This window comes from Charadrius vociferus, unplaced genomic scaffold, assembly GCF_000708025.1.
Source record: "Charadrius vociferus isolate BGI_N301 unplaced genomic scaffold, ASM70802v2 scaffold806, whole genome shotgun sequence".
NCBI lineage: Eukaryota > Metazoa > Chordata > Aves > Charadriiformes > Charadriidae > Charadrius > Charadrius vociferus.
Genome location: NW_009649038.1, coordinates 250,851 through 277,293, shown reverse-complemented (window position 1 = coordinate 277,293; position 26,443 = coordinate 250,851). Strand labels below are relative to the sequence as shown.

At 39.9% G+C, this 26,443-nt stretch overlaps 2 protein-coding genes across 2 annotated transcripts in view; one reads left to right on the top strand and one right to left on the bottom strand.

The window, feature by feature from the left end:
- The window catches only part of FGF2 (fibroblast growth factor 2 (basic)), a 30,656-nt gene extending 18,011 nt beyond the window's left edge, over positions 1-12,645 (top strand). The window contains exons 3-4 of the mRNA XM_009887892.1: positions 6,270-6,373; positions 12,460-12,645. Coding sequence (XP_009886194.1) covers positions 6,270-6,373; positions 12,460-12,645 — 290 coding nt within the window. The remainder of the gene's footprint in view (positions 1-6,269; positions 6,374-12,459) is intronic.
- A 272-nt stretch (positions 12,646-12,917) lies between these two features.
- NUDT6 (nudix (nucleoside diphosphate linked moiety X)-type motif 6) lies at positions 12,918-26,300 on the bottom strand. Its single transcript, XM_009887891.1, has 5 exons — positions 26,261-26,300; positions 25,284-25,487; positions 20,067-20,122; positions 17,014-17,068; positions 12,918-13,530 (listed from the first exon to the last, which is right to left on the bottom strand). Exons 1-5 carry the CDS (start codon positions 26,298-26,300, stop codon positions 13,142-13,144), a joined length of 744 nt encoding a protein of 247 aa, XP_009886193.1. The 3' UTR covers positions 12,918-13,141.
- Positions 26,301-26,443: the final 143 nt, after the last annotated feature.

The following is a 26,443-nucleotide window of genomic DNA, read 5'->3' as shown; positions in this document are numbered from 1 at the left end:
ATTTCCTGTGTTAATGGAAGGGAAGCTGGCAAAAAAACCCGGGTTCAACTTGTATGGTCATTTGTGTGTATATATGGGCACTCCGCAACAGTTACATTTGTGCAGGAGGGGCTGTGTGTAGTGAGTGGGAGGTGGGGAAAACTCTGCCAGGCATTTTGGCGCATGTTGCAGTGTGGTTCAACATCTTTTAATGCCACAAATTGTACTGCTTTTAGTGGAAATTCAAGTTACCCTGTTGCTCATATTGTTCTTCAGCCAAAACATCAGCGAATACATATTCTTAACACAGCCTCTATGTATTGTGAAAAAAAATTGTTCCACCTCTATCCTTTTTTATACTACTGGAAAGCATAGTAGGTTCACTCAAGCTACATCCAAAGTGATGTGTTTTCCTAGTTAATGATTAGGTAAATGTAGCTGTTTGGATAATCTGCCATATAGAGATGTAGATGGTATTATAAGCAAGAAGACATATGACTAATATAAAATCTGGAAATTCTGAGTCTTAGATTACCCTTACACATTTAGAAGGCTGTGTGTGTGTGTGTGTATATATATATATATATATATCTCAGTCTTTAACGATAGCTATAATAATGTTACACAACTGGCTGCTGCATTAGGACTCCAAAACTTTTGCGTGTCCTGTCAAAAATGAACATGGTCAAAATTTTCACAGGATTTAGCCTTCCTTTATTTTCTCTCAGCTATGGTTCACTGACCTTGCTGTGAAAAACTGTTGACAAACCAATGATGTTCTCTGTCTCCACTGTTGGGTTGAGATGCAGAGGTTGCCATGGATCGTGGTGAAGAGCTGGGGGTCAGTGAGCTCTCTCAGCTTGGCTGTTGTAAGATGCAGAATTCCCGTGTTCTGGAAATGGGGTGCACCACCCTCAGCAGCTGGAGACGGGATTTGGATGCAGTCTGCCTGTGGAAAGCATTTTGCAGTTCAAGAGGATGACAAAGAGCTTGTGATTTTATTTTTTTTTTTTTTTTGTATAGGAATCCTTTTGTGAAACTTGAGAAAAACTTTTTTTCTTTTAGAAAAACTCATTATGATAACAGAATTACTGAAAAAAAAAATATCTCTGGACCCGTTATTAAAAATTTCTGATTTGCACATTTGCATGCTTTTCCTGCGCTGAACGCTTGAGTTTTATGATCTTACCTGGGGGATGGAGCTGCTCTGTGGGTGAGTTAACTGAGGAAAGGCTGTGGCAGAGCTGGTGGTACTTTACTCTCATGTTCATTATGTAAAGCACAGAGGAATTGGAAAATGTGGTTCTAATGAGAAGTGTGTGATGGGATCTCCTGATGTTACGGGCACGGTGAGCACACAGATATTTGCTCATCGTCTACTTTCAGATATTGTTTATCTTTTCCCTATAATTGAAACTTTATAGGCATTTCTTGATTTTGAGCCAGGTAGCTTTTAAACAGTCACCTTCTGATTAAAAATGTGTTTAATGCCTTCTGTTCTGCAGGCTATAAATATCTCTTGATTAATTTAATTTTGGTTTGAGAATTTTTGTCTTTATGCAGCTTGTTCTCTTTCCATCTTACGATGCCACAACTGGTTTTGCACTTCTAACTGTGCAGCTTGTCAGAGCTTTTTCTGGGCTTGGTATCTTTTCTTCTGGGAAAATCTTCACTGCAGTATTATGGACCGCATTGTTATATCCATAAATTGCATTTTGTTAACTGATTCATTTGTTCAGGTAACAGGTTTGTGATCGTGCTGAATACAGGAACAAGGAAATGGCTCAAAGGAGAGTTTTATTTAGGATACTTCCGTAAGTTATCTTACAGTATTAGAAATTTGTGTCAGAGGACGGTTTAAAATCCATCTCCTGAATTATAGTTCAGTGCCTTAACTTTATTCCATTTGTGTTTTCTAACCCTTTTTATATCTTCCCAAAGATACAACTTTACCCTTCTTCCTCAGAGGTTCTACCCTGGCATGAAATTACATTTGTTTGGTTTGCACTTCATTTCTTCTTACTCAGCAGAAAAAGGGAAGATGGATCATACTTCAGCTTATTATGAAGCGATACGAAAGTAGTAGTAAATTTATGGAGTCCTTTTTAGTTGTCAGTGCATAAAGGTCGCGTAGATTATAACTGGGATAGGATGTTCTTTATTTCATAACTTTGTGATGACTTAGCCTCAGTCTGCAAGATGTTTGCTCAGTGTGCTGAGTTCTCTGGTGTCACAAAAGCAGCAGGCATCGGCCACAGCCTTGCACTTGGTGTTCATCACAACTTAAAGGGCATGCTATGAATGTGACCAGTGAAATAACTTACTGCTGTGCTGCAGGGGGGCCCTCCAAAAGGACTGCCAGAATAGCTGGGAAAATGTGCCATTTTGGCCCTTGGTTCGTTAATTGGCTGTTTCACAACAATCTGTGCTACTTTTTTGGATTACAAACTTCTTAATTGGTTTACTTTCATGGATCTGTTTCTGAGGCTCAAGGATGCTGAAAACAAATATTATGAGTAGATCTGAAATGATGGCCCGTGTCTGAACTATTGCTGTTGGTGACCTAAAGGCTGCAAAGGATACAGATCATTGGTGTCAAGTGTTTCATTTGTCTTATGACTGATTGTACCAAGTTGCGTTGAGCTAAACCTAAAATACTGCTTCTGGTGATGACTGCACGGTCAAAATGTGTTCGATGAGTAAGGCTCTGTTGTATCTTGGCATTTCCAGATCAACTCAACACCGTGGCAGATACTTCCATTGCATTAATAAAGCCATAAAATAACACTGAAACATAAAATAACATAAAATAACACTGAAATTAGAGTACTAGTCTGGCTCTGTTTATTCATGTGTTTTTCGAGTTGGAGAGGAAAATCCAGTGAAGCTGATTTTGCTATGGGGGCTTTCAGTATTGCAGTGCTTTTCAGACTCTGCAGGAAATTTTTTTTTTTTTTTTGCTTTTTAAAGAGTAACGCTTCCCACAAGCTTATCCAAACTATACAAATATTTTTACAGGCCTTAAAAATGTTTACTAAAAGTTTGTTTTCACAGAACCTGAACTTCTGGCCCAGTATGAGGCTGTAGGAGTTGGTGTGCTTTTTTTTTTTGTCAGGAGAAAGTCACGAAGCATAATGTCTGTACTGCAGTAATTAATACTACTTTTCAGATATTTTTCAGATATTTCACACAGCTGTTTCTTGTTAAGTGTGCGGTGAAAACTGTATGCTTGGGCACATCTGAAATGACCATGTTCCCCAGTCCCTGCCCAGAGCACTTCTCCATATTCTTGCTTCCCCAGAGGGCAAGGACTTGCACTGAAGGTTTTTGAAGCTGTTCACAAATCTGATTTTGGTCTAAAAACTTAGGAGGGAGGTATCTTGGATACTTGATTTTGGGATGAAATTAAACATTTCACCTAACATTTTATGACTGCAAGAGGTTTCTGTATTCCTTTGAAGTCTGGAGTTATTAGTGAATTATGAGAATTGTTTGTTGGTTTTTTTTTCTTTTCTTTGTGCAAAATGGCAACAGACACACAATTCATAAGAAACCATTTTATCTTTCTTTAGAGTGCAGTATTTGTATTAATATGGCTTCAGTTGTGTATACCAACTAGTGGATTTACAAGTAACTCTTACTGATCTCTCTCTGTATCTAGGGAAAAATCAGATGAAGTAATTTTAATGCTTAAAAAAGGGTTTGCAGCAATTATCGTAAAGATTTCATGTTCCTAGTATTCTTATTGTTGGAGTTTCTTCAGTCCTGTCTTTAGGAGCAACAGAAGTAATCCAAGAAAGTTTCATATGCATTGCAAAAATCTTTTTTCCCCACAACCAAAAGCCAAATAAGCACCAGCCTCCCTCTGAATCTCAAGAGATGGTGCCGTTCCAAAATATACAGTCGCTTCAGGCATTTATTCCAGTGGCTTAAAAGGTCAGGCTTTTTAAAACTGCATCATTACATAGCAAAACCTCTATACTCCACAAAAGCAGGTAGGTGAATGAAGCTGGTCTCTGCGCTGATGTATACCAGTATTACCCATCAGACTTTCCCCGCTATGCTGTAATACCAGTCTTGCTGTACAGAACCAGGTACGTGTTTCTCATGAAGGCTTCAGAGGAAGAAATGGGCAAACACAAAGTGATGGAAGTCCTTGGCTGAGCACTTTTGAGTGAATGGAGCACAGCTGTCAGTTCCGCTAGCTGGGCTTTTATCGTGGTCAGATCTCTGTATAGTCTGTTCACATAAAAAATGTTTTTAACTCATTCCCAAAATAATTTATGGGATGCAAGCAGAAGGCAGGATAAGTTCCAGTTCAGTTCGTTTTTGGAAACACCAATAGTCTCGCACCACATGAGTCACATCCTTTGTTCGGATACCTGATGGACACATAACCAGTACCAGCTTGTGACATCCTGCTTGTTCCTTCTTTAGCTGCTGCAGTTCTTTGACAAAAGTCGTCTTTGTTTTTATACATCCCAAGAAGGTGAGAAGCTGTTTCTCAGCTCTCCCTCATTTTTGATGCCCGTGTTGCAGTGATCTTGCTTCCTGTTATGGGGAGTATAGTTGCTCTTAAAAATCCCCGTTTAGCGGAACTGTGGATGAAAGCACAGTATTGCACCAAAAAGTAGTACTCTTCTGGTCTTGCTTCTAATCGATTTATTATTTTTTTTAAGTGAGAGGGTTTGCAGATGCGGGTTTCACTGGAAATAATGGCCATCCAGAATTGAGGAAAACCTCGGGCAGGATTTTGGGAGATCCAGTTTCTTGTGTTCTACTGTAACTGAAATGGTTGTGTCTGTTTTTGGCAGAAATCAGATTGAATTGTACTGCCTGTGCAAGCTGGCTCGATGGGATGGAGCTGCAGGGAATGGACATATTTTCTGTGAAAGGGGGGAAGGACCAAGTGTCAAGCTGCAGGCAGTCGAAAGAGCTCATATGAGTTGCTATATGGGCCTTTTACCCCTTTTTAAGTGATGTTTTAAATAATCAAAGTTAGGTTTTCAGAGGGAGATGTTCTAAAAATGGTTGGAATAGAACAGGATCTTCTGTGAGGCGTAGGGCAATGTGTGCTTCGCTTCCTTTTCCTTTTCTTTGCTAAAAAAAAAGGCAGTTCCAACACAGTGTTTAGATTTCTTTTCAGCCACAAATACCTAAGCCACGGAAAAGGTGGCTGGTGGACTTTTCTCTGGTATTTGGAGTAGTTCCTTGTATTGTAGTATTTCTGGTATTCCCCATCCTGTGTAGCAAATGGTTGAGAAACCTGAACTTGGAGGTACAATGTTACAGATACTCCTGTTGAAGTCAGGCTGAAATGTACCGTAGATGCAACTTCCTGGCTCTGCTGTTTTAACCACTTAAAGGCTTGATTCCTTTTTTGTTTTGAATACAATGATGTGAACAACCCAGGAAGAAAAAAGAAGAAAAATAGCAAACAGCTTATCTGGATTTAGGTGGAGGCTGCTTTTGGCTCATAGCTTGAAACAGGCAAAGGGGAGAACATTTGTGCGTTAATCTAAACTAGACGAGAAATCAGTTTAGAAGACTTCGTGTTAATCCACAGGTAGTAGCAAAAAGCTATGTGATACCACCTGACAGGTTTTAAAAAAAAAACCATGACTGTTCAGTTTTTTAAAAATAATTGGTTCAAATAGAAACCCCCTTTTCAGGTTCCTAATTTGTATAGCACCATTTCTTGTGTCTTTGCTATCCTCATCCACTTTGCAGTTATGTTTGTTTATTCTAATCACTTGTTGGATGTATGATGTAAACTAATTGATACTGTTCTGTTGGGAACTGCTAGAATATTTAGCAAGTGATACAGTCCTGAATAGTCTTAATCATAGTGCAGACTCGTGCCCCTCTGACAATCTAGCTGTATAGAGTTGCATGTGTTCAATGTCCCATGCTGTTCTACGAGCATTAAGAAATACCTTCAAAAGAAAATTGACATGAAAAATTTCCATTTTCTATGAGCAGTTGACCATGCCATAAGTGGTCCTTAAAGGATTTTTATGGATTTTTTTTTAATTGCTTTTATGTGGAATGAAAATAGGATAACTCGCTTGGCTTATTGTTGCCAATTTGACAATAGCTGCTTACTTTGTAATGAGCATTTTCTTTGAAAAATGGGGATCAGAAAGCGAGAGGTTTAAAGTTTACTCTCTTTCCCGCAAGCTGAAGCTCACGCTTTCTCTGGCTTTAGGTTTGAAGCAGTAGGCTTCACTGTCAGGTGCTGAAATACCACGATAGCTGTGAAAATTTACTTTTGTCTTTTTCGTTCACAGTCAAACTGCAGCTTCAAGCAGAAGAGAGAGGCGTGGTGTCAATCAAAGGTGTAAGCGCGAACCGCTTTCTGGCTATGAAGGAGGATGGCAGGTTACTGGCCTTGGTAAGCAGCATTTTCTTAATGTTTATCTTGTATGTGTCTGTCTATTGGTGGGTCCTCTCCTCACTCTGTATCAAGCAGGACTTACTCAGCTTCTCTGCGTGTGATTTATCAGGCAGAAATTAGCTCTGCACAACTTTCGTCAATTAATTGAACTATGAACTAGGAAGAGATGGGTATGTCTGCCCCCGCCTAGAAACTGCAAAATTTAGCTGGAATAGCCTGTCTGAGAGAAGAAAACTATAGTGGTCATGTATAGAAAGAAACTATAAGAACAAATGAAAAATGAAGTCTCTCCCTTTTTCCCCCCTCCACAAGTAATTTTTTCCACTTTCACAGAAAGTGATTGTAAAGAGCCATTTAAAGCAGAAGTAACACCAATTTTTTAAAATTCTGACTTTTCTGGTTTTGATAGTAATCTGTAGATACTGTTTTCTCATTTTACTCTGTGTAAAGAATCACGTTTTTTTGGTCATGTATACTTCCAAACTAGAAAACTGGCGAGAAAAACATTTTTGAAAATGTGATGATAAAATTAAAAAATAAAGTTATTAAATGTAGGTAAACTAAACTGATCTCTACTGAGACTAGTTTTAACTCCATGCTTTTTACTGCCATCAGCTTCATTTTTAACTGTGTTTTCAAGCCAATATGTTTAGCAGACTGAAACTTAATAAGGTCTCCTAGAGCTAGATTATAATTTTGCTCTAAGAGCTGCAGTTAACATTGATTTTGCTTATGAGGCATCGATGCTGTAAATCTCTCGTCCATATTTATAACTTTCAGTGCAGACAAACTTTCAGCCCTTGTGAAGGACCGCTGCAGGGCATCCTACTAGAATTTCAGTTTGAAATAATCCCTGATGCTTTGGTATCTTGAACACAGCCCCATTCAGCTTCTGTAGAAGTCCCCACCAGGAACGGGTGTTAATAATAAAGTGCATTCCTAACCCCAGCTGAACTACAGCTAATGAAAGACCCGTGCCAAGGGCTGCAGAAGTGGCTTCTGATTCGCCTCAGTTCTGCCTCTGCCTCACTGAAATGAGTCTGAAGACAAACCAAACACTTCAGCAGCCTTACACGAGCCGGGGTCCCCGGTGTGCTCCTCAGCACCGCGTGTCTCTGGCTCCAGGAAGCCCATTTTGTGTATGGCTGCGAATACAGTTAAGGAACCTGTTTCAAGTTACAGCGTTATTTACTCGGGTATTGTGTGACAGCTCAGTTAAAGAAAATGTGAGTAGTCGTCCACTGTGCTATTCTTGAATTAAGGATAATTGGGAATTTCCTGTGGCGCTGGCGTGGTGGCATTCGGCTTTCCGTTCAAATTGCCCTCCGTACCCTGAGAGGCAGTGAACAGTCAAAATAGGGCATTTAGCACCATTTGTAAAATTATAAACACCTGGATGTGTTTATATTTGGCATTTCCAACCTATTGCTGCAGGGTGGGTTTCGGTTGTAGAACATGCTTCCCTTGCAGCTGTATGCAGCGATTTTTATCTGCTTAGTTCTTGTAAGACGACGTGCTCGGAAAGTATCTGCCGTTCACTCGGAATTACTCTCTCAAAATCTGGTACAGTTGCGTCACTTTGTCCTTCTCACTTGAGCTTATAAAACATTGGTTTGGTTTTGCTTTGTTTCTGGAAGTGGGTGTTACTTGAATTGTATTTACTGCAAACGCTACTTCCTACAGCTCTTCATTCTTGCTATTCATAGGTGAAAACTCTGCTCTTAAGATTTTGTTCTTCAGCTTAAGGAACACTTGTGCAATTTCATGATCAGTTTCTGCAGTACAGGCCATGTTTTCAACCAGGATTTCTGTACTATGACTTCCAACAGTTTGTGGCCAGTTGTGCCTCTACTGTTTTCTGCCTATAAACGTGTTCATGAAACTGTTCCTAATTGCCAGCACTTCTTTTTCAGTTTGAGCAGCGCTGTGTTTCAGGGAGAGCTTTGAAAGAGCGTCTGCTGGAAATCATTGTGGTGAAGTGATCTCGTCAGTGCACATGAATTCATATCTGCTGAAACCTTTGGTTATTTCTTTTACAGCGTTACGGAATTTTAATTTCTAAGCACCTATTTAGTTCTCTAATCCACTGGTCACTCAAGTACTATTCTGTCCTTTTTAATATGTTTTGTTTCTTCTTTTTTATTACTTTTCAGTGTCAACGGTCGATTTGTCTAGTGTCCTTGTTTTATAAATATATCAACATCTTCAAAAATACTTTTGCAAATTATTATTCAGTCCTGGTTTTTGTGCAGTTGGATGTTTATGTAATTACTTTGTTGAGACATGCCTTTGTGGTTTGTTCTGAGTTTTGCAAAATGATTTATTGCGTAGCCCGCATATCGCTGCTTACCCTGGTGATTTGCCTGGTGGTGCAGTGGATCGCGCTCTTGTCGGGATGGTACAGCTTTTAGTTTAGCAGTTTCATGCTCTCTGTTTAGTAACAGACTCCGTTGTTGTGGGGAAGAGGTAATCTTTACCAGGTCAGTCACTGGAGGAAATGGCAGGTTGTTAGAGCAGCTAGTCAAAACTTCCCCTTGGAAAATGCTGTTTTAACTAAAAATATTTGTGCAGAAATGTATCTATTCCATCAGATTTTTAATGGAAAAATTGAAACATTTTACTTCTGATATGGCTCACTTTGACTTTCCAGTTTCATTTAATTATAATAATGGAATATTTTCATTTTACAGAATTAAATGGTTTTGATCATTTAATTTCATGAAGAAGTTTATCAAAATTTCCGATGAAAGGAAGAATTGCACTTTTGACTAACTTCTATATTTCACGAGAAGTAATTTGTTATTTAAGGATACGACCTGTTTGTTCTGTCGTGCTTATGTGGTTTTGCTATGACCGGACAGATTTTGCCAGACTGAAGGACCTGACTTGAAGGGAAATTCTTCTTTTTTTGATGTTGTGGATTAAAACTATGGTACAAGAATATTTGTCAGAATAACCTTCATTTCCTGACCCTTCTGCAGTTAAAAAAGGCTAAATATGATCATCACCTTTCTCTGGTCACGCTCCATGCACTGTGGTAGTTACAGGTTAACCCTCTGGTTTCAGTTTTGAGAATGAACAAACTTAAGGAATTTTAATTCTTGATCTGAGTCCAAAATGTAAAAACTAGTTAATTGGCATAATGGAATACTAAGGCAGATGCATATTGCACTGAAAAATCAATCAATGGGGTGGCGTTTGGCTGTGCAAATGAGGGAGGAAGAACTTTCTAGTAGGAATTTGCTGCCGCTTTCAGTTAATTAATCTGCCCTGGGTGAATCACCTGGGGGGTTTTGGCAGTTGTTGTGGTTTGGTTACGGTAAGCGGTGGCACACAGCAGAGTGTGGTACCAGCGTGGCTATGACCAACATTGCTAATGGCAAAAACTCCTGTGTTTAGCGTTTTACTTAGTCGCTCAGACATCTCAAGTGTTCTCCCTTCCTTTCTCCTTTTTTATGAAGGGCTGTAGAGTTGCGGTAGTTCATGATGTGCTGTGAAAGCTTTCGCTGCCAGATCACCGCTTTGAATGCAGCTGAGACCACAGTGTATTTAAAAAAAAAACAACCCCATTGATATCAGGGTTTTTCCAGGGGCTGAGGTTCACAACCCGGTGACCGGCATCCCACTCTGCTGGGCAGCGGTCCAGCTTCCGAAATGTCGCCTTTGGCAAATGTTAAGGAATGCATAGGTCATAAAGCCTGAACTATCATTTGTCACCTAAATGTTCACTTTTGTGTCAAAATATTTCCAATGGCAACGTACTGTAGGAGACACTGCTATCACGTATGCTTTGCGGAGAAATAAGAACTTGAGTCTCCAGAGCGAATCACATGGCACATTTCAAAATATCTTTATGAATGTAAAAAAAAAGAAATCTTTTTTCTTTTTATCTCTCTCTCTCTTTTCACCCTTTTTTGATTATTTTTTTATAACACCCATAAACTGCCTGAAAATCTGTCTGAGGAGTGTAATCTGTTTTACTTTTTTAAACCTCTCTTGGCACTTGCAGAGGTGCCACCGCTTCGGGTAAGAGGCGAAGGCGAGGCGTGAGCCGGCTGCTGTGGTCTCTTTGCCAGAATTTTCAGCTTGGGCAATTGTGCTGAACTTGCCTAAACTCTGCTTAAAGTTTGGTTTTGTTCTTAAACGCTTCTCTTTTTTTAATATGGTTTCTGTGCACTCTTAAAGCTACTGTGATCTGTTTCAGGCTGGATCTGTGGCTTGAGATGATTAATGCATCTGTTTTCACATTGCTGGAATGAAAGCCATTAAAATAGGATTTATCTTGAGGAAGATTTATTTAAAATACAAATCATAGGAAAATTGTTAATTTGATTCCTGCTATTTGAAATGTAAAAATATCAGTGAGCTACAGAAATGAGAAATTGCATATGGATTTTCTCTTGTAAGTTCTTTTCCTTAGAAACCAGAATTCGTATCTGAAAATGACTGAAGTGGAGGAAAAACCCCTCTATTTGAAGACGTGTTTGGAGACAAATTTTATTCCAGACTGCATGTGAATGACTGAATTGCTTGTAGCTACAGAAACTTGGCATGTATGAGGAGTTACTCTTCTCTAGTATGTGCATATTCTCTTCTCTATTTTTGTGCATACTGTATGAAGTCTAGGTGTTCTGAGCTCACTTTCCAGTTCTAGGTGGATACTTTATGTATTCATGAGTATTGACAGCAGATTGTAACGAGAATCCCTGCTCGTTTAGGGAATTGCTTCACATTCCCTGTCTCCTCTCCAAGATTTCACATGCTTCCTTTCTAATGACTAGCTTTCCTCCTCCTCCGGCATTCCCCAAAATTTTCTGGGTAAACGAGTATGACTGAATTGAGGGACTGACAGATGGTGTATATGAAAAGAAAGTGCCCCCGCCCACTCCAGTAAGTTCCTGTGGTGTTGACCTTCTGCCATCTTTGTAGTTGAGAAAATACTGTCTCTTGCTTAAAGCACCGGTTCTGCAGGCGGGTTTGCTACTCTGCCTGCCGAGAGCGCAGTGCTGTCCGCTGACAGGCGCTCTGCTGTTGTGAACGTGCTTTGGCATAAACGCAGTTAAACACCCTCAGGCATCCTCTTCCTACAGAACGAGATCTTACTTGAAGCTGTTACTTTTTGAGAACAGAGGAACCATGTGGTTTCTTGGTGGTGGATTTCAGAAAGTGAATAAACATTCCTGATTTCTGTGGACTATGAACAGCTATAAATACCAGTCATAGTTAAATTAGCTTGGTGGCTAAGTCCCCAGGCAGTAATAGCTATCCAGCAGAATTTGTGGGTTCAAGTCTTGCAACAGATGCTGCCTGCCTCGCATGATCTCACTGACAGGAATGGGATCATTCGTGTGAAGAACCACCCTCTTTTTTACTTGTAGGTGTGAAGGCATGTTATAATTCCATATAGGTGGATTTGGTTTTGAAGACTTACTTCCAGAAGCAGAATAATTCCATAGATGTACTTGTAAACGCTAGTAGAGTATGCTTGGTCTCTGTGTGGAACAGACATCTTTGCCAAGTCTGATCTTTCCTTAAAATTATTTTACAAGTTTTGAATTTAAAAATATCTTGAACAGGTGCAGGCTTGCCACTGTTTCAGAGCACTATAAATACAGACTTTAGGACAGCTAAACCTCAGAATTAGAAAAGAATAGGTAAAGGCTGAAACTATGGCATACTGTTTCTCTAACTGATAAAAAGGTTAGTTTGAGGAAGGCAAGCGAAATAGTGCCTTTTGTCTTATATCCCGCTTTTCTTTTTGCTTAAATTATAACCTAGGATGAGATCACAAAACTGCTGAGCTTGGAAGTGGGGATCTATCAGTAAGTGCCCAGGGACAGGGTTCTTCGATTGTCGAACCGAGTCAGAACAAAGACCTACACAGTGACAACAAACTAGAATCTGCTTGGTCTGTGTTAAAGACAGTAAATGAATTGTAGTTAAAAACTGTATTTAACAATAACACTTTACACATGAAACCTTCAATGTGAATTTCTTACATTTTCAGTAGGTTAGTCCCATGAATTGGGAGAATTGATTTGTTGTGACAGAATATCAATAATCCTTTTCTTTTTCCCTTTTAGAAATGTGCAACAGAGGAATGTTTCTTTTTTGAGCGTTTGGAATCTAATAACTATAACACTTACCGATCGCGGAAATACTCTGACTGGTACGTGGCACTGAAAAGAACTGGACAGTACAAACCTGGACCAAAAACTGGACCCGGACAGAAAGCTATCCTTTTTCTTCCCATGTCTGCTAAAAGCTGATTTCCATGGCGGATTCTGAGCACATATGCCACACAGCGCTAAAGACATCGAGCTTCCTAGTCCTCTCTGAAGTAGCAAAAATATAAGCAATTATTTGCTGATATTAACTATTTTTGCAGTTAGCAGATTAAGACTGTTATACTGACTTTATATTGCTCTTTAAACCTGTTGTGCCAGTGTGTGTGGAGGTAAAATTACTCGGAAAATACATCTTCAGGATTAATAACACTTCTGTTTTCTGCTAGATATATCTGTGTAGAACTATTTTATTTACCTTATGTTTGCTTTACAGAGTAAAGGAAAACAAATCTGATGCACACTTACAGCAATATTTACCTTTAAAAATAATTTATATCTCTATAGCTTATTAGAGAATAAATAATTACTTTCTAATAATTACCTAAAAAGAATTCCATGGATAATTTTAACATGGTCTAAATAACACTACAATAATAATTCTAAATTATTAATATAATGAAATGTGAAATTACTGCTATCATGTAATGTTTCTGTAGGACTCGGGCAGCTCCCTGTGGTATAGTTTGTAGAACCGGCCTGTGTAGACAGCTGGAAACTCTCTCATGGTTATATCAATCTTATCAAACCCTTCCCGGTATCCGTAAAGTAAGAGCTTAGCTACGTTGCTTGTGATGGGGGTAGCGTCTCTCGTCCTAGCAAGCTCATCGAGGTCCATCCACTCGCACCTCAGACACTCCTGCTGGCAGAAGCTGATGTTGAAGGAGGAGGGCTGCAGCCGACAGATGATGTACATATCCGACTTCCCAAAGGCTCCGGGATGTTCGTGTTGCTGTCTTACGCTTAGGATGGACTTGAACTCTGACTTGATGCCAGTCTCTTCGAAAACCTCTCGAACTGCTGTGTCTCCTAGGTGAAAAGAGCAATCCTTACAATACATATAAGAATAGCTTAACAGTCTAAACCTTTTGATCATGGAAAATTTCTAACAAAGCATTCTCTGTTCTGCTTCATAAGCTTTTCAGAATGTAAGCCTGTTTGTTTCGACAAAAGGATAAGCTGATTATTTTGGTCCCTGAACAATTCTAATTGCTGCCTGCTTTGCTTGCGTATATCCTACAAAATGATGAACTTGAGAAACTTTTGATAATATTGTACAGGGTGTGGGTTTGAAGTGGACATTCTGATGGTCGCTGGCTCCATAGATCTCTTAATCCAAGATAGCATTGCACCCTCTTTTCAGTCCTTTGACCCTTCGCCCCCGTCTCTCTCCCTGCCTCTACCCAGTTCCGGGTTCAGACCCCGTGCAGCTGAACCCCTGTATCTCAGATCACTCACTAAGTTCTATTGCACTTTGCTGCAAGATGTAACAAAATGGATAAGACTACTATTTGCAGAAAGTGAAAGCTGGCACTAAGTCCTTTTCAAAATGCATCTTAAGTGTCTAGTGACATTTGAAACGTGCTATAATACCAGTATAGCACGTAGCTTGTTCTTGCAGAAAATAGGCTGCATCCATGCTGCATGTGTACATTTTGTGTACATCAGGCGCAGTGATATGTGTTACAAAAGTAGCCATAACTTCAAGGGTCGAGAGGGTCTGTGTACTGCAAGCGCAACCAGAGAATGACCCATCTATCCAGCACTCTTCAAAAGAGAAGATTTTTCTCTTGAATAGTGGCTTAAATTGAAGAGCCCAAATGAGATTTTTGATACTTCACTAATTTCCCCAAATTCTGCAGTTTCATTGTAGTCAAGTCAAATCCTACTTGTAGGCAAAATACTAGTTTTTTCCAAATCTGTGTAAACTCATAGTTGCATCTTGTTTGAGTGCTAAATGCATATAGCTGTTTTGCAGTGTTACCTGCTTCAGTTAGTTCATTCTCATTTTCAGTAAGAAATGAGTGTGTTGGCTTACTTCCAAAAGCAAAATACATTTGACAAGACTTAGAGATTTGCCTTCCTGTGGGAGCTTGCATCTTGATATGTCAGAGGTGACCAGCAGGAGTAGTTTCAAATACTGGAAATAATTTCAGGACATACAGTGGCTAGCAATACATAAACAAAATGATTTATCCAGCAGAGGCTAAACGACTCTATGTTAATGGCCCTGATTCTGCACATGCTTCTGCCTCAGCTCAACTTCCATCTTGCAATGGAATAAGCTGTGTGAGGTATACACCAAGTATATAGAGGGCTGTGTGGGATTGGAGAGCCATTAATACATGGTGCCTGCAAACATTTATGTTTGTGACTTCGTTACAGTATTAATTAGCTAAAAGGCTACTGCATGTGGGAAGAAGTACATGGGAGAAGGTACTCATTTACCATTGCTGACCCTTGGAGCGACTGCATTTTATGTTGGCCAGAGAGGCCTCTGCAGTCCTCTGGTTTAAAATAGAGGCTGTGAAGGAGACTCCATGTGGCAAGTGGTTTAACTATTAGGCAACAGGCTATGTTACCCAAAAGTGGTCAAAGAAGGTAAACAACTGAGGTCATGAGGAATGCTGAGGCAGGCTATGGTAAGAAAAATGAAATAATTAGGGATTTCATTTAAGCTTTAAGCTTTGCTTTTAGATAAAAGTGCCTTTTTCTGTTTCCCTTTTATTTAAATGTGTATGTATATATAAAAATATATAATGACAGTTAAACTAGAAGAAACAGTAGGGCTTGAGTTTCAGAAATATTCAAATACAGAAATGTCTGCACTTTGCTTAATCTGCATTATGAAACTGTTCAAATTACTTGCACAAGTCAGTTTGTACTCATTAAAATAGGCAACCATATATTTTTGTCACTTCATATAATCACAGGATCTTCAAGCATTGTAACTGCAGTTTGTAACTGTACATTGAAATGTAGTCCCTTAAATGACTGTGAGTTTATAAGGTTTGACGTAAGGATAAAAAAAGTAAAATGAGGCTCTATTATATTTTATGCTTCAATAATTTATATCTTCTTGTAATATTAAGATGTGATGCAGAGAATCATAAATTTTGTTATTATATAATTTAGTCGTGGCAGGAGAGGAGCTGTAAGAGACTTGTTTCCTCCCAGGTGTTTCTCAGTACCTACATCCAGGCCCCGGCCGGGATGGTCAGTGGCTTACTCGGCGTTCCTCTGGGGAAGCTGTTGCCAGTGCTGCTCCCTTCTTTCCCTCAGTACAAAAACCCCTCTGGTATCTCCTAGAAGTGAAAAGGAGCCTGGCTAGACAACACAGCACTTGAGATTCTCCTGAAAAGGTGAATCCATTTCACTACATGTATTTGCATTGTCAAGCAAATAATTTTGATTTCTATCACCGTGTTTGACAAAAAGACTTAAAAACGTGACGCATGAGTTATGAAAACTACAACTTGGCCGTATCCTGCTAACTAGAAATTGTCCACATATTGAAATAATGAACTGGAATACAAGCCCTCCACATGTTGTTGTAGGAGGACTGTTAAAAATAGCAGATCTTTCTAAGGTCTCGATACCCAGTTTGCCAAAGATGCTGCATTGCTCTGGGCAACGTTTTTGAGTTCTACATTTTCGAGTTACTGGAAGAATGTATTCATATCTGAATATTGATATGGGGCTAAATTAATGTGAGCATATACAACTTTTAAGATGTACCTAATAACAGCATTATAACTTAAGAACTAACCAGTGTGTGGATCATAATTTTAAGGGGCGAGATACAAGGAGAAAAAGCACCATTTTCTCTCTCTTTGTCAACACCCTCGTTTGTTCATCACTGCAGCAGTGTTCATCATCACCGGTGCTACTCTGGGTAGAGATGCATGAGAGGTTTCCTCCAATCAGCATTGTTTTTAATACAGAATTGCCTTATGTCTCTGGTTGAAAGTAGGTGCCTGCGACTCGGGTGCTGCACTTAATGCTGGTCCTGTGCCAAAGAGCTCTTAGTCTAAACAAATCAAATGAACAAGGGTGGAAGGAAGCAAGTGCATTATTTCTGTTTTGCATGTAAAAATGGAGAGGTGGAAATTTTTGCTCACTACATCATTGAGCTCACTGCCCTGGATTCCAGTGTGAGTTGAGAGCTCGCCATTTCAGTTTTATTTGGGTTATATACTGATTACCTTAGTCCTCTGCACTTTTGGCTCATATTACAGCATATCCAGCAAGCCTACAAAAAATAAGCTGGCTTCAAGCACTCATTTAAAAGAAATTGCGGAAAAGGGTAAATGTTATAAATACAAAGCTTCTCTGCCCTGAACATAATGTTACTCTGTTACCATTAAGGTCATGGGATCGTGTCACTTCATCTATTCACCATTAATTCAAAGAACCGATTAGTCATAGGAGTGATGCAGGTCACGCTGTATTTCAGCACTGTTAATGTCTTTATAATTCTGTTGACATCTGACCTGTTATCCTAGGACTTACCAATGTCTTCGCCCGGATTAGATAGACCTCCTGGAAATTTCCACGCGTTTAGAGTCTGTATTGGAGGAAAAAAATATTAATGAAGTACGCAGCCTGTTTTGTACACTGTAATATGAAGCAGACAATTAACGTGACTTTTTTTTTAGTCGAAGTTGCAGTATTATAATTACTCTTACAAACATCAGTAAGGCTTTAAGTAGGAACTTCTTTGTTCTTGCTAATGTGGTGATCAGAGGTATCTGATCACCAACAAAAACATCTACTGATTGAAAATACAAACTGTCTAACAGTCATTAGACAACACTGCTGCTAGATAACTAGACAAGAGTAGTTGAATATTAAAAAAAGCTGCTATAGACTATATAATCTTATATTTAATCACTAATGTATTCCACTTCCATGGTTTTGGCTTTTAAAAAATGTATATATATTTAATCTTACAAACAGGTATTACGATTGTAGTACTGTTCTATACTGCACTGGCTTTAAGATGACTTTGTGTGTCTGTAATAACCATTTAGTGTAACTTGTTTGTTTTCATGGAATACAAAAACTGAGGCCTTGTGTGTGATTTATATATAGAAACATTTACTGAATTGCAATAAAGTTCAGTCCTTAAAAACACAATTTGAAGTGCAGACTCAGTGCTGTTATTGATACTGGTAAAGGAGTCCCAGTTCCTACACCTCTTGCAAATGCATCAAGATGTGTAGGCTTTACCTTTACACCTATGTACTACCCTTTTTATTTCTTTCCTTATTAAAAGTTTATGTAGGAAGAAGTTAACCTTCAACTAGAAATTAATGCAGTAGAAAGGTACACTCTGGGGAAAAAAAGAGGTAGCTTTTCTTGTACGTGCAGCACAGAGAGGGAAGTTGTGTGCTTGCCAGTGGCTTGAAACCCCACCGACTACATTGGAAATGTTTTTTTTTTTTCTGGGCACTCTTAAAGGGTTTGGATAGGAATTTAAAGTAACAGATTAAAAATAGTGCAGATGGAAAACACATATATTTGTCTGTTGGCTTTCAGATTTGCTTTCAGTTCCTGGAAATTTTTCTTTGCGCGCTGTGGAATTGTCCTTTCATGATTAAACCCAAACAGCTCTTAAAATTCCAATAGCTGTTTAAATTTGGGTTGGTTTTTTTTTTAAGCTTTCAGAACATCATTTGTATTAAAAGTCACCATTTCAGGGAAATCGTTCATTATGTGGGGAGAGAGAAGGGAGAGGAGCGGTGGAACTGAGAGTGGGAAACAGACGCTGTCTGAGCCAATTTGCTTGCAGTGAAATGTATGGGTATTCATACACTTTAGTTTTACCCACCCCATAAAAGAGAGCAGTAAAGAGGACAGTCAGAAACAGTAGCTTTTTTCCTTTCACCTTCCTCGCTCGGTGTGCTAGGTGTCAGCTTTGTTCTGGAAAGGTGAGCTGAAATAGTTGACCTGGAATACACTCATCCCACTGTTCAGAATGAGCTGGAGGGAGGAGTGGTGCCAGGCTGTTCCTCTCGTCTTTTGGGGCCAAAAGTTCCTGTCTGGTAAGTACGGAAGCGGACCTAGAACCTGAAAAGGGCACCTGACCTCTCACTGTAAAACTGGATAGAGATATCTGCACTTCAAATGGCTGTGGGTGAGCTTTAACAACACCACAGAATTAAGAAGTTAAACCTTGAGCATCTTGGGCTTGGGAAACTACTATTTCCTTCTACATATGCAGAATGCACTGCGATTTCTGTTTTTACTCTTTGAGACTTGTTTAAGATATTTAGTTAAGGTATGCATGCAGTTTTCTAATTTCTGTGTGCATAAAAGGAAAACTAAAGGTAGCATTTCTACAGTTTACAAGCACTGTTCTGTTCCTGGAGACACGTTAGAACCAGAAGTACTTTCGGAGCCTATAGCTTGCATGCTGGATTTATGCTTTAATTGGTAATTACTGAACGTAACCCTGAAGGTCCTGCTCTAGAGAAGTCCTTGAAATTTTACTTTGTGGTAAGTAAAAATATAAAATTAATAGTTTACAGGAAACAAGAAAAGGGTGTTACTCTTCCTCTGAACTCTTGTGTTATAAATTCAACATGCTGTATGATTGAACCTGCCTATGAAAGCACCCCTTCATTGAAGCTCATTAACTGTGTTGTAGTTACCAATGAACTGAAGTGATGTTTTGGGTCCTGAGGAGAAATCTCTTAGTAGCTTTTTCAGAAAAGAGAAAAATGTAGCCAGTGAGATTCTGGCGTAGTTTTAACTACAGAAAATGAAAATGATGCATCCAAGTATATTTCAGTTACCATATATAAGTTTTGATTGTTTCCATGTTACAATTGCAGTTAATCTCACTGTGCTACAGGCACTCTTATTTGATTTGCTAATGAAATCATAATGGAAGCTAAGTATATTTTACATGGAGTAGCACAGACAACTGCTAATGAGCCTGTGAGCTTTCTGCACTTGCTGCATTAAAACCTAGGTTGGCCCGATAGAGGCGGGAAGACATCACCAGTGATGGATGTTTGGTTACCTCAACCCACATCACACATACCACTATCACCACACTAATCCTCTCTGGTTTGGTACTCTCAGTAGCGAGGTCAAGTGCTTCAGTTTGTGAGAAATTAATGATCTTTACACCTGCTGTACAAAGGTGGTCTCCAGGTCATGGCCAACCATGTTACTGCTTATTTAAAGCCACAGACGTGCCTGGAATTTTCAAAACCAAACAAAATCAGAATCCTTCTCCCACAATCTGCTTTGAACCATGGGGGCTTTCCAGAGGCCTGCATAGATCCAAACACAAGATCAGGAGAAAGGATACTTAATTCTGCTGATTCAATTGCCAGTTATAACTAACAACAAAGCTGTTGATTTTCAAAACCAACAGCTTTTGTTTCCCCTTCAAATGCAATACAGCAATCTGTTGACAGACGTGTTCCCAGACACAAGTTAACTATCACAATTTTGGACTGGCATGAAAAGATGACCATCTTTGTTTTTATACTACAGAGTAGGCTTATCTAAATGAACTTCTCTATTTTGTAATCCTATAACAAACTTACCCTATTCCTGTCTTGCACGACCAACACCTTTCCAGTGCTTTCATCTAGAACAGCACCTAGAAGAGAGAGAATATTGAACAAGATTAAATGTTAGATAACTACATTCAGTCTTAACAACCACAATTTAACATGTTTTGATAAAGCAGGACAAATGCCTAATGATACTCAGTTTACAGTTAGCAAGATATGTCTGCATGAATCACAGAAAGTGGTTTGTTGGTGGAAAACTGATAGACAATGAAATATGAAAAAAGGTTAAGTATCCTGTATAAAAATTCAAAGTTAGCAGTACCAAGATAAATACTTTCTGCATTTAAGTTCCAGATTAGACAAGAAATGAAAAGAAAAATTTGCTCGTGTTAATATTATCACAACTAAAGAATGCAAGATCAAGACATCTTCCAAATAATCTAGCAAAGCGGCTTGCTTCAGCAGACGTGCCTGTAATCTTGCTCAAATAACAGAAATTTTTCCAGTGACTCTGGCTGAGTAGCCACGATGGGCGAGAACCTTTCGCCAGCGAAATTCGTGACGAAATTCCTGCCTGTTTTCTGGTTAATAATACACAAGGTTTAGAACTCACTGGGCTGACTATACTGATAATGTTCAATGGGGTGACTATAAACTCATACTGTACTACCCAGCTAACAACTCGTGATAGGAACTGCACAGTAATCTGAGTCAATTTGCTGATCAAAAAGCATTGCTTCCAAGTGGAAAAGTGACACTTTCACTTGATTCATACATCCAGATTTATTTTTTTTACTGAAAAGTTCAGCTTTTCCTTGTGTCCTCATGCTCAGCCCATGACTTTCTCCCACAGATTACAAGCTTTCCTGCTTTTTGAAACCCAAGTGCTTTCATATTTAGTCATCACGTCACATTCATTGCTCATCCTTTCAAAATGTCTTCCCTTTAAAACGGGTATTTTTCTCAGATTTTAAAGTGCGCTGTGGCGAGCAGAATGAGTACAGTGGTCCAACTTAACCAGGCTCTTTTCCACATCAGTCATGTGTGGCTTTCAAATTAGTATGTAATGCTAAAAAAACACTTATATCATTTTACAGCTGGAGGAAGAGTATATGGACAGATCTGTGATGATATATGCATTTAAAATGCTATGGGGATGTATTTCCAGAGAAGGGAATTATTAAGGCATGAGTGTCCAGCTCAAAACATCCTCTGTTTTTTAATAATATGTGGCAGACTTATGTGTAGGAGGAATATTTAGAAGATGAAATACCAATGTTCCTTCAAGGTATGTCAAAGGGCGTACTTTAAAAGCATAGTCACATATCTGCCTCTCCATGGCTTCTGACTTTATGATTTCATTCCTCCTGCAAATATTTAGCAGTGTCCAGGTTCAAGTACTGTACTGATTAAAAGAGGGAACAAAAGGAAAGCAGAAGCAACTTTGATGCATGCTGTGATTACAGGGATTATTTTCTAGAAAAGACATTCTTCAGCCAAATGGTGTGCTGAGACCAAGGAGGACTGCTGAAGCCAGGAAACTGCAGTTTGAATCAAACAGAACGTTCTCTCCTCTGTTCCCCAGAAATCGATGCCTGTGAATGTAATTTTTGGCAGTGGAATTCTCTGCGAGACGTCCAGAACCTCTGCTAGATGATACCTAAATCCCACGCAAGACGAAAGAAAAAAAACACTAACAGGATTTGCTGCCTGGTCTCATTTTCCCAAGTGTAACTCAGGAGTCCCTCTGCTGAAGCTCCCTGGGCCACACCTGGTTGGTATCACTGAGATGAGAGCTTGGCTGCAGGCTCTGAACTGTGGTTTCAAAAACTCTCCCTCTTGCTACAACTGTGGTACCTGGAGCTTTAAATCATCCAATGCCAGGATGACTTTCTGGAAAGGTTTAGACTTGTAACCTAAGCAAGTAATTGCTATTGCAACACTGCTTTGTTTTGAATGTTCTCTTTTGGGAAATAGGTAAGAAAATTATTTAATAACAATAAAAAAATCCCTTAGACAACTCCAGACAATGAGTAATACAGGGGAAAAATATCTTCATTCTACCTGTTTTATTTATGACTGATGTAAGTATGTATGAAAAGATGTTCAGAGTTGAAAAGCACTTGTCATCCATGTAATGAGCGCACACATGACTGCTTGCATTGTAAACATCAGCAGACAGGAATAGGTATTACTTTGTAAAACAACTTGGGAACTGCTTTTAAATCAATTTTGATTCCTTGGACCATCGTAACCTATCTAACTCCATCTTCCTGTGCAGTTTGCCATTTATCCATTTGCTCATTTTACACGTTTCCTTAAGTAACAGCACTGGCTAAGGCTGATGATCGTGTGTATGAGTGCGTGGAGACCCTTTTCTCTCTTCAAATCGAATGGCTTTGTTTCAACAACTAGAATAAGGTAGGTAGCAATGAAAATAACAGCTGTGTTGTAAGGCTTATTATACTATGCCTAGAGGGAGAAGAGACTGACTTTTACTTTTCTTCCTCTCCTTTTACTTTCCTTCCTCAACTTGTCTTCCTATGCCATTGTTATGTGGGATATTGACAAACGCATCACTTTCTGGATGGCAGACCACTTCCTCCTAGGAGGTGGAGAATTTTGGAAATGCTTTTCAAAAACATCTTAATCATTTCATACACCAGAAGCTTTTCCGTGCCTTGACATATTTGGAAAATCCTGCCGCCTACAAACGGATGCAGTAAGTTAGCTGGACGACACATCACATATTCCACTATTTCTAAACAATAATGGCCAAGCCCAATGAGTAACGTTTGCTACTCTCTGCTTGGCGACTCTGATCTAGTCTGGCAAAATATGACCTGACCTTGCTTATTCACACCTTTGTCATCACTCGGCTGGATGATGCCGAGGCACTAGCCCAGGCTGCGCAGCGTTCACTGTGTGGGAAACTCCAGACAGGACGAAAACCAGCTGCTGGTCTACTTGGCAATGCAGGCTCGCTACCTGTTGTCTGCTCCCTGTGCTGCCTTCCCGCAGGCTCGCAAACCACTCTCAGCATCTCTGCTTTTTCCTTTCAGGATGCTCAAGGGACTAAGTCCTTTATTTAACTGACTGGCCACAGCTTTGGGATGAAGACTCTCATCACCAGATTTGCTTTTCTTTACTGCAGAAACTTTGTAAAAAAGTTGGGGTTTTTTTGTGCAGGAAATAAAAATGCCTAGGGTTTGGCACATACACACAATACAAATGCATATATTTAAATAACTATTTCAATAAAATTAATTAAAAGTAGAACTAAGCCCTTCCACTACCCAGGATCTCCTTCCTGAAGTAAAAAGATATAATGGATAATGTGGTATCCACGCGGCTTAGCGTATTCTTGGAATGTGTTCCAGATCCACTGAGAGTGAGTGGAACAAAGGAAAAAAATATTGCAGTCGTTATTTCACACACAGTGTTTGTTTATCTGCACAAATGCCTTTCTTAAGTCTTTACCTCTTTTAAAGAAACTCCCAATAACGAATAAAAATGTACACATGTGAAAAGTGGTAGCAAAGAATACACATTGTTATGTTGTGCCATTTTTAAATCTGTGCAATAAATTATGAAATTCATACACCTGCGTTTGTGAAACATTTTCTTTTCTCAAAGTATTTTCCTACTTGCAGAGTGCAAAGTATTTATCTCAAAGTACAACAGCAAATTATGCTTTGAAAGTGCATTTTTCATGTTTTTCAAATGTTTGAGAGTTTTTCAGAGTTATGATTTTTCTTGTATTACGTCCTTCTTGATAACCATCAGGGTCACAAAACATTTATTGCATGATTTTCTTTTAAATAGCACTTTCAGCTATGCAAAACCTACTTCAGAAAAATCCCCTTTCAGTTAGTCATATCTCCTCAAACATGCAAGTTATAAATATAAGGAGTAACACGGTGCTTTTGCTAGGAGAAGGCATTCTCTTACTCGAGTTTAATGCCACATATTTTAATGATGAGGTCTTCATACCTCAGGAAAACATGCTCTAACATGTCCATTGAAAAAATCCAAGCCGGTCTTCAGCCTCTACGCTGCCCTCTGCCGGCTTTGTAACTGAAAACTCCCACTACAGATAGCGGCAGCACTGTTTTGTATCCCCCAATTACTTTCACCTGACCTGCTGCTACATAGAATAATCCAGCTTTTATCAGTCCTTCCTAACTAGATTTTTCAAATTGCTATTTATGAGGCTTAACACCACTTGGTGAAGAATTAACATCCCTGCAAGCCAAGGACAAACAAGTCAAGATTGTTAACAGGAGAGAATGACTGTCCCTCTGCCATAACTGCTCAGTGTTACATCACCTTCACCAGTAAGCGAGGGGTACTGGTACTACTCCAGATTACAGGAAATTACAGAGTACAGGTAACTGCATATTTGTGGAATACTGCTGAGAGAGAAGGCAAAAGCAGTCGAAGCTGAGTTCAAGTTGACTCATCATCAGTTCCTTAAGGGTCCTGTGCTATATAAAAAAAACGGGACACCATCTTACCTAGTTCCCTGGGAACTTCCTCAGTTTTTAGAGCAACTCCTTTCCAACTGTGGTTGTGGGAGGTCTAGACGGGTAAAAGTATGGTGTCCAGATGTTTGTTTGTAAAATATACTTGTTTGGGGTGTGGAATTCTAGGCACGGCTTAGAGCAGCTTTTGGACTGTTGCAATTTAGGCTAACAGTTGTGCTATCTCCTGAACAATCCCTGTTGGGTCAAGTTTGCCCCATTTACAGACCTTAACATCAGCATAGTTTAGGCAGATGCATATATTAAGCACCTACAGTAAGAACGGGAAGCAGAGAAATGATTTTTTTCTAGGAAGTTTGGAGTTACTTTCTCACTTTTAAAAAACTGCTTGAACCTTGAAGTTCCTACCTCTCTCACCTGCAAGGGGAAAGCCAAGATATGGTTCTCAAAATGGTGTTTAAAAACAGCATTTGTGAGGTCAATTTTAAAGCTTCAGGACCACATTTTCTTCTCCCTGAGCTGTTTACAATTTTCTCAAACTGCAATCATTTTGAGAAACCTCTCTCTTTGTTGGCCTGTTTTTTAACAACACACAGGATCGTACAGGTGCAATGACACACTTCACTTTGTAAAGCTACCCAAACAGTAAGCAGCTGGTTTCCGTGCATTGGTTGTGCAGTGGAACAGTTAATTTCCTACTCAACCTGGTCCTAAGAGCTCATTTGAAAGGCTTTTTGTGGGTCCAACCGCTTTTGTAACTAACCTGCAACCCCCAGCTGGTGGGTGGCATACCCCGGTAGCCGGCTGGGCCCGTCTCCTAGCCACAGCGTCAAGGTGGACGAGCCCTCCTCGGCGTGGTGGAAAACAAAGCCTTGCGAAGCAGCTGCCTCCGCAAACCCGCTCTGGAGGATGGGGACATGCAGCCAGACAGCCAGGCGGCCTTCCTCCCGCCACCGCGACACTGCGCCTGCAAGAGAGAGCATGGTAAGAAGGGTAAGGGCCACTCGGAGACCCCCCCCCTTGCCCTTGATCCTTCTGGTTTTAAACGTTGTCATGCGCAACTGGGATTAACACGTGAAAATCTGTATTTTCATCTCATTTACCACAGGGTCAAACTACCATCGGTGTGGGATGGTTTGAAAAACCCACAACAATTTATTGTTATTTAGATAATTATTCTATCACCTGATGACCCCTCCCCACCTGGGAAGGGGAATCGGGGAAAAAACAAGAAAACCCCGGAGGTTGAAATATAACCAGATTTAACAGAATAATACTAGATAATTAACACTAATAACACCAAAGAACCAATATTGATCCCGATGCCAATATAAAATACAGAAGGATTATACTCAGCCCATTCTCTCAGTAGAAGCTGCGCACTCCCAGCAGCGCACAGCAAATGTGGGACCTTGTAAGCCCCACGGCTTTGGGAGGAAGGGAAGGGCTCAGGGGTCCAGGACTGGGGCAAGAAGTTCTATGGACCACCACCATTAAGGGAGAGAGAGAACTCCTCGGCGAACTTTCTAATTTATATTGAATGAAATAATCCCCTTGGCCAGCTTGGGTCAAGTGCCCGGGCCTCGTTCCTCCTCGTCCCCGCACCCGCCGAGGTCGAAAATCACTGAGACCGTGAAACGCACATACCACAGCTGGACGTGAGGTAAATATTTTCACCAATTCAGACACCGGTTTTCCCAAACATTAGAAATTACTCCTGCGTTGCCCAAACCACCACACCGTGTGAGAATAGCGGCGGGCGGAGAGGCGGCGGCGCCATCTTGGCGCCTCACACTGGTACGATTCGGTGCTTACACATTAAGCGGCGGCTTTTACGTTGGGATCGCCCATAAGGCGCGGAGAAACGGATCTCTGCTTCCCTCCCGCCGCCTCTACCAGCACCCTCCACCGCCCAGCCCACAG